Source organism: Botryllus schlosseri, chromosome 7, assembly GCF_051294905.1.
Source record: "Botryllus schlosseri isolate E-star chromosome 7, Bs_hap1, whole genome shotgun sequence".
Taxonomy (NCBI): Eukaryota; Metazoa; Chordata; class Ascidiacea; order Stolidobranchia; family Styelidae; genus Botryllus; species Botryllus schlosseri.
In genome coordinates this window covers 13,350,298-13,363,090 of record NC_137242.1, presented here as the reverse complement: position 1 = coordinate 13,363,090, position 12,793 = coordinate 13,350,298, and the positions used below count along the sequence as shown (strand labels likewise).

The following is a 12,793-nucleotide window of genomic DNA, read 5'->3' as shown; positions in this document are numbered from 1 at the left end:
AAACTTAACGTGCTAGTTTGTGTTTGCAACGCAATGGTAGTCTTCATGCACTTTCCCAGTCATGACAAAGACCAGCTGGTAACAGTCAGCTCAAGTCACAATATCAAAAGTAAACGATATATCCCCACCTAACTCATCATTACTTGAACTTCGCAACACGAATGTTGATGTTCACAAACGAAACGTCAGATTGCAAGAATTTCATTGCCTGCAGGCGTTGTCGCCGTTTTCAGTAATCTTATGCTTCAAATTTCCAAATACTATAGGCGTACTCATGTTAGTTGTTAATTTTTTTTATAGCATTTGTGTTGTGAGCATGAAAACAATCATCACAAGACCCAACCAATGCACACTGTACGACGTATCGCGTAGAAACATAATATTGCCAAAAGTATTTGTTTTCATAAAGATAATATCATACCGCCAAGTTTGTATTGGAAGATGACGTATGGTATGGTTACAGATGTGTCATATTAGTGACGTGCGGTGAGGTTACTGATTGTGCAGTGTGCACTGCACACTGGTCCCGGCACTGCCCACAAGCGGCAACTGCAGCTCTTGCGCGTTCTGTCCGAAGTCTCGAAATGGATACACATTGCACAGCTCCTGATAGATCGCAAAATGAATATTTCGATGGGTATACATGGGTTTATCTATGAATAAGATGACGTCTTATATGCACACACTTTTCCATTAACGAACCAATATCATATTTCAATGCGGAAAACGCATAATCTGGGTGACCCAGTTAAATGCGCTATTTCCGGTTGCCGATCCAAATTTCTGGAGTTCTAGCTGTAGCCTACTATGCTACACACACCAAGCCGTTCTGTATTCCATTGCCTCAGTGACTGCATCGACTGTCAAGCACTCATACATTAATTTCTCGATATGATCGAGAACAACTTTCAAATGCATTATAATTTTATTGTAAATGAATTAAGTCTTAACAATCATCATCATCATCATTGGTTTATTAGCAATTTTATCAGTTCAATACACCACAAAATGCGATACAATGAAAAGACAGGAAGATGTCGAAGCGACAAGGAGTAGTCTATGGAATCTGACACCCACCTTGGCCTAGGCGATGTAAAGAGGAGGCATTCACACTGAATGAAAGTAAAGAAGATAGTATAGAAAAAGAATGCGACAAGAAATAGGGCGGCATGTCATGGGAAGCGAGATCGATAGGTCAGTCAAATCTAACTCCGGGATTCTTTCCTTTTCAATCTTCGATTCTCCCTCAAGTAGCAAGCATTGAAATGGATCCGTGGGTCTGGCTGATTCATTCTCCATAATGATGCATAGTTCATTTCTGACTTTTATAATATTAGCCACTACATTTCGTACCCAAGTCTGATAAAGAGGAGAATAGACGAAATCTAACATCAAGAATTACACTATGCTGCTACCTAGTTAACAAAAAGATTTTCAGACGTCGTGTACCGAGATGTACCGGTATCTGAAATATACATCAGTGAACCCATGACATACCACGATTATACGTAGCCTACCTGCTTAACCCAGTTTCCAACCAATGTACACTGTACGTACAGGTTAAAATGAATCAGACAAGGTATATATCTAATCAGACATGCCACTCCTGGGTTTTTCCACCCAGATCTGGGTTTTTTGAGCATCACCTGGGTTTCTGGGTTTTTATCCTTGAAACATGTTTTTTTTTTCAACATCATGTTCGCCAGGTCAGTTTTACGCTCGAAAATTAGTTATTAGATTTGTAAGATCGTAATATCGTAAAATGCACGTATTGCAGTTCGTCATTGTCGATGAATTTTGCTATTATTGTAAATGCATAGTCTTGAGAAACTGATTCAATACTAAAATGAGAGGCATCGGCGTGGTGACGGAGCTTTATTGAACAGTAACTTTTAGGCCGAAAAAAGTCATGTTCGTAGGGCAATATAACTCATTCGAAACACCGTCTTACAACCTCGCCACCTCATCCGCATAAGCGGCCATGTCTTACAAAAAGCCTAGAGGTGGGCCGTGCTATAAGTCGGCAGTTACGGATAATAATGAACAATATCGGCCAGGTGTAAATGACCCTGGTGTAAATCACAGAAATAGGGAATGGATGGCATTCTTACGAACTTTCTGAGCGCATTGGTATAATTTAGGGATGGTGTGAACCTCTGAAAGGTTCAGGTTCGTGTGAACGCGAAACTTTTTGAAAGGTTCTGTGTGAACGCGAACGTGAACCTAATGACGTCATAATGCTAATTCCAACCCTAGATTTCAGTGAGTTGATATATTAATGAGAACAATACTTAGCGACCACTCGGACCACATTATGCCACAATGCAGGAGTAGGCTACATACTGACTTTTTAACCGTCAAGTGGGGCAATCAAGTGGGGCAATCAAATGATATAATAATTCGATAAAATCAATATCTTCTGTCACTTTGCCAAGAATTTCGACGAGGACTTGCGGGAAAATATAAGCTTACGCCTTAACGGTATATAGGCCAGACATGACCATGTATTCGGCGCCTGAGTATTGGTACATTGATATTGAGCAGAGTGTAAAACGGGTTCCTATACTTGCTATATTACCCCATTGCCAAGTTATACAGCAGTAGCCAACACCTCAATCGCACGGATTTGGTTCTAATGATACAGTAAACATGACAAGTCAAGATTGACACCTGCTAGATTTTTTACATCAGAAAACGATATCAATCTCCTGAATTGGTTGAATAAGCATCATTCGATGACTACCTGTAGTGTATTTCGCTCGTGATGTTGTGTGATTGCGGGTCAACACCACAGCAGATAGTCACTAAATATTTACAAACGGAAAGCTGAATATTTCGAGCAAACTTTTGTAACAAAGCAAGTAAAATTTTTGAGATTGTCAAAGTGCATGCTCGTTTAGTTTAGTGTTGCTTTTTTATGCTGCCAGCGCTATGCACAGAGTGGCCCGCAATTTAAATGCGAAAAATTTGAACAAAAGATGTTATAATGAAGTGAGAATTATAATACATGAAAAAGGTTCACAGTGCAGAACCTACTCTGAACCTACCAAGGTTCTGTTGTGAACGCGAACCTCTAAATTTCCAAGGTTCACACACAGAACGCCAACGTGAACCTCATGTACACACCATCCCTAGTATAATTAATACATTATTAACTATTGAAGCGGCGCACCAGTTGTTTCATAGCAATGCGTCGAGAGGAAAACAGCATATTTTTTGTTGGATTTGCCCTTTTAACCGAGCAAAATGTATAACATGAAGGGATGAACTGTTGCAAATTCAATAATATAGGCTCCTATGAATGTATGATCGACTGATCGTACGATGACAGTTAGTGGTCCCAGTTTCACAGCTATTTTATATAATTTTGAGTGAAATATAGGATCTGGGTTTTTCTGGGTTTATTTGGCCTCCATATCTGGGTTTTTCCTAAATTGCACGTTTGCATGTTTCAATTACATTACAATTACAATTACAATTACTCAATGCTAAAAGTATCAAATTACAATTACAATTACAATAACAATTACAATTACTTTTAAACACGTAATTGATTCAGTAAAGAGGTGTTCTTTGACAACCGTAGCGACGTAATTATAGCAACAATCTCAAGCTATTCATGTTTCATTCCTGATATGTAGAATACCCTTTAATTAAAAGAAACTCGAACGTATTCGAACTATTCCTAATCACGAGTACTGAAAACTACAAGCACAGAAAAATGTTTCAAGCGACTGTTAAGAACCAAAGGTTTGAGCGACTAACAGCGAATAGGCTACAGGACAGTCAATGAAATGCAATCAAACGATTAGGCTACTCAGAGCTGAGTCAGGATAATGAAATGTAATTGGCAAGGCGTCAGCGATGAGGATGATAGCCTACCGATAAGGTGCGTAAAATTAAAATAAATGCATAAGGAAAGAACCTCCTGATAACTAGGAATTACAATATTTTGGTTCGCATTTACATTTTCACTTGCTCGGAAACTGTTAGATTGCATTTGATGAACATTAGAGTGCGAAAAGTTTCTGGCCCCAGTAAATTTGGCCAAGATTGGAGGTAAGATCGGGATAACATCTCTACAAATGCGTGATCAAGTTTGAAGAAGCCTTGGTTGGAAACTTTGATTTTTTTTGCTATTGTTGCAACAAGCCTCGGTACTGGTCAGAGATTAAAAAAACTTTGACCGTGGTGTAGGAAATGGTTCAGCACAGGTTTCAGAAGAGTTTATTTGCTGTTCATCCATTTTTGAAATATTAATATTAAGTTTAGCTCACTGGTTCTCTAACTTTTTTAGACACGCACCCCTTTATGACAGTGAATATTTCGTGCCCCCTTTATCGTCATAGCACACAATGAAACTAAAAAGTTAGCAATCCTTACATATAGTTTGATGGTATGGAAGGTTTTGACTGTTGAGAGAATTCTCCAACACGAAATTCAGACTATACACCGAGCAACAACCATAAAACGGAGGTGAATCGGGCCAAGCGCGTAAAAGATTTCAGTTCACTGGAGCTCGCGCCCCATTCAGACGCTTTCACGCCGGCCTAGGGGGCACGCCCCAGCTTGAGAACCACTGGTTTAGCCTATATTGTAATTCACAAAGTTTTCTGTTGCTACTGAAGTATGAGATACAGTTTAGCGTGACTGAATTATCTAGTTATAGCGCAGCACGCATAGAACACCGATGTAAATAGGCTAATTAATACATGTGGTGACTGTTTACTAAGGCCTTAAGGCCCCTCGTCGTCATCCTGGCTCGTACCGGATTTTCACTGGTGCGACGAATAAATGATTGATTAAATGATTATTTTATGTTGTGATAGTCAGGTTTCCATGAAAATGTAATTGAGATTGTAATTGAGCAAAATTTTGATCAAATTACAATTACAATTACATGAAAAAATGTAATTAATTACATTCTGCTCAATTACAAATTACGATTGATCCAACTCTGGTGCGAACCGTCACACAGGTTGAAAAGCACTGTATTATATTATAAAATTAAAAGAAAATACTGTCTGGCTGACTCTATGGTTTTCTTACTTCATGGTTGAATACATTCTCCTGTCAATCATGATCATGAATCATTCGGAATCAGTGTTGCCAATTTAGCGATTTTGTCGCTATAGATCTAGCGATTTTTCGTTCCGTTTAGCGACAAAAAATACCAATCTAGCGACTAGCGATAAATCTAGCGACTTTTATATAATATTTAGCGATTTTCTAGCGATTTTTTTTCAGAAAAATCTGATACCAATCGGTTTTCGGCAGCAACATTATGCTTGTCTACCATATCTTATGCGCGCTACAGTGTCAGCACGCATCGACGATCTCAATTCAGGTAGAGCGCATGGATAGGAGCGTCAATACTGACTTTCCTGGACAGTGGGCCGAAGTTGGTCATAACTCTTCCAGGCATAGTAATCTACAGTGTCGCGTTCGCCAAACTCGTCAAGATCCCGGCAAATTCACCTTCAACACAATACGAGTAACCACAATAATGCTCATCCAATGCAGTGTGCTATACAAGGTCCAATATATGAACTCTTTACACCCACACCAGACGATTATAGTGTTCACTGTCCAACCCTCCCCCAAAAGACTGACATCTCGAGTATCTAAGGGGCAGTCGGATTCCAGATAACTGATCAAACTATTTTTCATCAAACTTTTGACACCTACACACGAGACGAATCAATATGCTACGAGCTATATCGCGATCCAAGATGAATGAAAAAAAAAGATTACGTCGCGGACTTTTGACAGTAACACAAGATGTGTAACAACAGGATTAAATTACCCCGCAAAAAAATTTGAAAATTAAAAGAATTAAATCCCGAGTTTCTATGCGCGCTGCTGGATAACAGAAAAACATTTTTTAATGAAGGTATTTGATGTATCGCCCCGTCTCTTATCTGATGTATTAGGGAAACAGGATGGCCAGAAGTGATACGTAGGCTACCCTAAATTTCCATCTGTAGTAGGCATCCATGTATAATACGCACCCTTAACATGACATGTCAAACTGGGGGAAAAGCCTGTAGCCATGTATAATACGCACCAGACATGGGGTGATTACTTCACGAATGTAATCGATTGCGATTACGATTACTTGTGAATCCCGCGATTACGATTACAGCAAAATCGGGAAGTAGTCGATTACGATTACGATTACATTTCAAAAGTAATCACGATTACTCACGATTACATTTGTTTTGCTTCCTAGAACTAATTTCAGAAGAGATATTGGAAGACAATATAAGACTGCGATGAAAAGGTCTGCAGTGGTTCTCAACCTTTTTGGCTTCGCGGACCCCTTTTGACCGTCACGGACCCGCGCGGACCCCCTCAAGTTTTAGTTCAATTTTAGCCGTGTTATGGTGCAACCTTAATCTGTCTTGTGTAAATATTAACTGTAGGCTTGTGATAAACAGCAAAATAGTGATTTTTTTTTGAAGATAACATCATACTATTTATGTCGAAATTGGTGGACTTTTACTATTTCAAAGCTAATTTTGCTGCTGTACTTCTTGAAGTACGTGGTCGTGTCTTGAAAATCCGCGTCTTCGTTCTGATATGAACGAGGAGTGCCGAAAACCATTTCCGCCAAGATAGATTGAGGTTTTAATGCAACATTTACGTATATAACGCTTCTGACGATACTTTTGGTGTGATTGCAACATTTATGGCACCAAAATGAAGAAACAAATATTTTATGAACATATCACGTCCAGCATCTAGTGCAGGGACGGGCAACATACGGCCCGCGGGCCGGATTCCGCCCGCGGCGGCATTTTGATCGGCCCGCAGAGAGTTTCTACCGTCAAAGTGAAATCCTAATCTATAAGTATAGACAAATGTTATGCTCCAGAGAACGGACCCAAGTTTTCCAACCAGAGACTGTCATGAAACGACTTGTTCTGTTCGGGTTAAATATATATTTACGAGCAAACATTTTCGACCATGAACAATTGAACATTAACAAGACAATGCTGCGTACCAATATAACTCGTGATATGAATTTCAGGGTTGGAACGTAATGCTTTGATAGCAACGAAACATTCCTTGTTCATCAAAAAATCAGCCTTGTCGATAGGGCATCCGCAATAAGAATGCTCCAAATGTGATAGCCGAGCTTTAAGAGAAGGTATATCATTGTCCAATTTATGACGAGTGTCAGCCGAAAATAATCGGGTTCATTTCAATATGAATATACTATTCAATTTTATATTAAAGTTCTGTACCTCCAAGAAGCTGTTCTCTGCATTGGGACAAATTATGGAAATACTTAGGAATTTTTATATTTCAAACGACTGTTCACTAACTTGATGAGACTGACAACTTCAAATCGAGAAGGTTTCGTAGACAATACGAAGTCACCCTGATTGACGTAACTATCTCCATATTTTTATTTTTTTCACAAACCCCAACAAAACGTCTCTAAAGAGCAATATGTTTGTATCAGCAGGTTATTGGAAAATTGGCAATGGAAATGAGTTTCCACACTACCATCGTCCATATCAGACGATTATTATTATGATATGAGTCATGAGGTTTTAGCAGTTGTGGTGCGAAACTGCCTCATGCTTTCTCAAATTAAAAAATAAAATAAAAATTAGGTTATCAACCATTTTAAAAATTTAGAGGTCTCGCGGACCCCCTGAAATTGCTTCGCGGACCCCTAGGGGTCCACGGATCCCCGGTTGAGAACCGCTGGTCTAATGAGATAACAACTTTCTTCATAAATCATACGTCATTTGCTTGTTACGTCATAATGCACCCATTGCCCAACTCCATGCAGGACTATTCGTCGCACCCATCGATTTGCATTCTTGCCAGGTCCGTAACTGCCACACCCCAAACTCCCCAATAGGACCAGGAGCGAGCTCTAAGGGGACTCAAAAGTATTTTCAAGAGAGGTAATTAACTTGAAAATTTTCTTCGATATTTGGGATTTAATGTATGTCATTATCATTATCATTATCATTGGTTTATTAGCAATTTTATCAGTTCAATGCACCACAAAAATGCGATACAATGAAAAGACAGGAAGATGTCGAAGCGACAAGGAGTAGTCTATGGAATCTGACACCCACCTTGGCCTAGGCGATGTAAAGAGGAGGCATGCACACTGAATGAAAGTAAAGAAGATAGTTTAGAAAAAGAATGCGACAAGAAATAGGGCGGCATGTCATGGCAAGCGAGATCGATAGGTCAGTCGTGGTCCGGTAATCTTGAGGATGGACTGTATTTATTTAGTAGTAGTTGCTGGTATTTCGACTTGAATGTGGACATGCTCGTCGACTGTCGGATGGCCGGCGGGATACGGTTCCACACACATCATGTAAATAGCTTGATTTTGAAATGCATACCGCTCCCCTCAAGAAAAAAAGCCTGCATAATTTATAGGAATAGGCATTTCGGTGGCGGTCATTACCCCGCCGCGACACACCAAAAGACGTATGCAATTTCGGCCAACATGCTACTCCACAGAGTGTCCATTGTCTGTAGCCGCGCTCTGTGGGCGTGACGAATACTCCGGTCCTTCCAATCTGAGCCCAAACAACGCAAATGCCAACTGGGGCAATCACAGAGGAATGAAGGCATGACAATTTGTGTGTGCGTCTCACGAAAGTTTTTCTTCCAGTCTGCTACGTTTGGGCGACTACAGTATCTTTTGATTATATAAAAGACGGGAGGTCACGAATTAACAAGATACAATAAAGTAATTATAACAACATACCAGATGCTATAATTATGAATTACGTGCCCCCACTCTACCGGTAAATCTGAATGAATAGCAATATACTGCAATTACCAATATTATTGACGAAATTCAGCCATCAACTTGAAAACTGACCACCCTATGGCTCCGACTCGAGTCGCGATTTTGTGGTGACTAGATCTGACTCGAGTCAATTTTTGTATTTACTCGACTTGTACTCGAGTCATGTAAGACTCTCTCATGACTCGAGACTAGAACGGCCAAGACAGATATTCCATGTAACTTCGAAGAATAGTAAAGATACTGCATTGTTTGCATTTCGTCTATCAGTTCTGATACTTGGAAATGGGGCCGTAAACTGTGAAAACTGATGAAAATGACTATGTTGTAAACACGAGCCATTCTATATCACTCGAGCAGAGTTGAAAAAGCGGGTTGAACCGGAATGATCTGAAAACTGCTTGAGAACATAACGACTTGGACTCGTACTCGAGTCAAATACTATGACTCGGACACGACCCTATAATAGCTGACTTGGACTCGGACTTGACTCGGGGGTGAATTGAAAATGACTCGACTTGACTCGAGTCAAAACTATAAAAGTGAGATTGATTTGTGACTCGGAACATTGTGACTTTGGTTACAACCCTAATAACATCTCTTTCTTGTTCACGAATGTTCGGTTATTTCATATTCATTGTACAAATAAAAAGTAATCGTTCTTTCACAAAGAAATCGATTAGATCTGTGAAGTAGTCGATTACGATTACGATTACTTTGGATTTTTTACGCATGTAATCGATTGCGATTACGATTACTTGAAAATGCTGTAATCGTCGTAATCGATTACGATTACTAATCGCGATTACCCCATGTCTGATACGCACCCCTGTACGAGCAGGTGATCGAGCAAGCGTCTGATATGATAGCATTGTGTTCGTGCGGATGTGTTTGAAGCAGCAGAGAAGAAAGGGTAATTAACTAGATTTCCAGCATAGTGTGGGATGTAAACCAGGCAAACGATACTATCACACCCTTCGAATGGGTAAAACGAGTCGAATACACCTACCAGGGTGAAAATAGATGCAGCAATCAGATTTCCACCTAAGCCCGGGCATGATGGCTGGATGTGATGCGCGATTGACAACAAACAAGAAGAAAGGTGTAATTGCGAGTTTCATTTCGAGGGAGATTTTTTCAAAATTCTTATACCCATGTATAATACGCATCCCCGATTTTAGGAGAGATAATTGATTAAAATGGAAAATTAAGGTATTTATATCGGGTTGACCCCTGTATATGTAGGATGCTTTTCACCATAAATTCCATTTCATCGGCAGAAGTCGGTATCCTGTCAATATATAGAGAGCGGTTATTACTGCAAATCTGGTCACTCAGAGCAATCATGGCACAGAGCGCTCTGTTTTGTTGACATGCACAACACATTTTGTCCGGTTTTGAGATGGACTGGAAAAATGAGAAGTGGCATTCGACACAGCTGATTACAATGTATGAATAACAAGAAAACATGGCTATTCTGGTTCAATCTAGCAACTTTAGGAATTATTACAGATTTAGCGACTTTTTTAGCGATTTGGTTTCAAGATTTAGCGACATCTAGCGATTTTCAACATCAGTTTTAGCGATTTTTGTCCATCCGGAGTTGGCAACACTGTTCGGAATCTCGCATTGCAAACAAGCTACAAGTATAAGGTTTTATCTCTTCGGTTGATTTTCCTCTGCTCTAGAGCGAAACCCATCGGCGATATACGATACCGCGACAGCCAGTTGTCAGTATTTTAAACAATGCTCAGGTTCGGTAAGACTCTACCGGTGCCACTTTTTAACGAAGCGATATCGCGACGTGCGACGTGCTTGTTTCCAGCAATTCCCGGTAGGTTTGCATTGTGTGTGCGAGTTCAAATATCTAGTTCAGATCCTATCATAAGTCGATAAGCATTGTTCTAAAATCTAAAACACTGCAATTTTGACAGTGTTATCAGTTCCAATACGTTTTGCATCAACTGGAGGAAGGGGGAATACTAGAAATGTGTCACGGACAGATCGAAATCGAAGACGCGGAATCAGAGTTAATGACGGTCTACTGGAGCTGGAATCTGTATACTTACAGAGTCATCATCTTAACATGAATTTTCTCAACTGTTCAGGTGACTTCGTCCATAAAGGAGCAATTCTTGCCACTCAAATCCATAAATTCAAGTTCTACCCGGGATCGTATGTAAGTCTATCAATACTGTTATCTGGCTATCATCGATTCCACAATGTTCCTGTAGAGATTGACTGCTTATTTTTCCACCATTTCCCTGCAAATTTTGTGTACGAACTAAGATACCATGTATCGTTTCATCGATATTTGTGGACTTCTGTATGCTGGAAAGAAAATACCCTGAAGCCTAATTTGTTACTGCAATGTAACAAAAGTATAGTGCTGAGAAATTATACTCCATTAGAAGTATTGTCTTACAAATTACAATATAGACCATGCTGTTTAGAATATATTGGTGAAGGAATGTACCCGGTACCGGTACTAAATTTCAAATATAATTTGAGATTGTAGATCTGGGGACCTTTACACAAGCCAAGCCTCTGATAATTTTCTCAAATCTGAAATCAGTTTCTACGACCAAAAATACTACCTGCATGATAATGTGCGCATTTAAGATATGTGAATTTGAAAGAAATATTGCGGCTGTGATAAATTAGCTGTATGCAGATCTACTTGCAGATCTCGCTGGCCGTTTTGCCTGATATATCAGGTGAACAGCAATGATTTTCCAAGTTAAAGTGATTTAATGAAAAATAATGAAAAAATAGAACAGTGTGAGCACAGGACGCCGATTCCATACAGGCTTGTATCACTGTTTGACTTTGACTTATCCCTTTACAATAAGATGGCACTGAGCATGTTTTCTTGCATTGGCAAATGCGGGGTGGGCGGTACTCCATTCCAAATTTTAATTTTACACGCTCTGTCCTGATTATGTTCATCATGTTACCTGATTGATGAGAAATTATATTCGACTGGCTATGTTCCTGTGCCGAATACTGACAGCTGCTGTTGTTTGTTCTAGGTTATGGTTGGTCGTAATATGACGCTCTCGGCGTTACAAAGTGGAACGGTCAGAATAACGAGAGAATTATTTGTCCCGAAACCAGAAACAGAACTGGCGGAGGCAGTCAAAGACATGCCCATGGGTTCATTTTTGTATAAACCCACCGTGAATGTCATACCAGAGCAAGAGCTTGGTGGGGTTTTTAAATTGAAAGAACAAATTTGACGGAGCGTAGCATCTGAACCACAAATCGAGCCAGTCAACTTCCAGCGTGTGATTACTATTGTGCAAGATCTGCACACTGGATAGGATGGGCTACCGTCACTGACGTGTCTGCATTTATGGTGCACAATCTTTTCGATGCAAATGAGTTGGTGGTTTTAATATCCGTCTTTCTCTTACGTTCATACGTGTTGTTGTATTGACCTACCTAAATTTTGTGTGGAGTAGTTGAATGCTTGAAATTTGATGATAGAATGTTGCATCACATCATTTGCCACGAGTGTGGAGTTGGTAAACATTGATAACGAGCTATATAGACTTCCAACCTTCTCTATTTCAGCCGGAGTACTTTTTCGAAAAAAAATTGTTGATTACAACAGCAATTTATTATGAACTATGCATGGTTTTTGCATCAGGCGAGCATGTTTTTGCAGGAACAAAACTGGTATGGCTAGACAAGTATTGCTCTAGATATCTGATTCTAATAACATGCTAATTGTTTTTGCTTGAGTACAAGACAGCAGTGTTGGGATGACTCGAGTCATGTCTTAACTCGACGTTTTGGAAAAATTTACGAGTCTATTTCCAGTCATCAAGTAACGTTGTCGATAAAAATGGCCGATCTTGCATATATTCAGATTGTGGACGATACGCTGGTGTGAACTATGAGAGTGAGCAATCACTCACTGATTGTGTGTTTTACTGAGTCTCCATTGTTCTATCACATATATATTGACTGCAAACAAAGTGACTATCTCTAATCAAT

At 39.7% G+C, this 12,793-nt stretch overlaps 1 protein-coding gene across 1 annotated transcript; it reads left to right on the top strand.

Annotated features, from left to right (window-relative positions):
* The first annotated feature begins 10,412 nt into the window (after positions 1-10,412).
* On the top strand, positions 10,413-12,421 carry LOC145443777 (large ribosomal subunit protein bL27m-like). The gene is made up of 4 exons (XM_080321733.1): positions 10,413-10,625; positions 10,726-10,830; positions 10,900-10,970; positions 11,824-12,421. The coding sequence occupies exons 1-4, from the start codon at positions 10,538-10,540 to the stop codon at positions 12,028-12,030; spliced, it is 471 nt and encodes a 156-aa protein (XP_080177859.1). The 5' UTR covers positions 10,413-10,537; the 3' UTR covers positions 12,031-12,421.
* Positions 12,422-12,793: the final 372 nt, after the last annotated feature.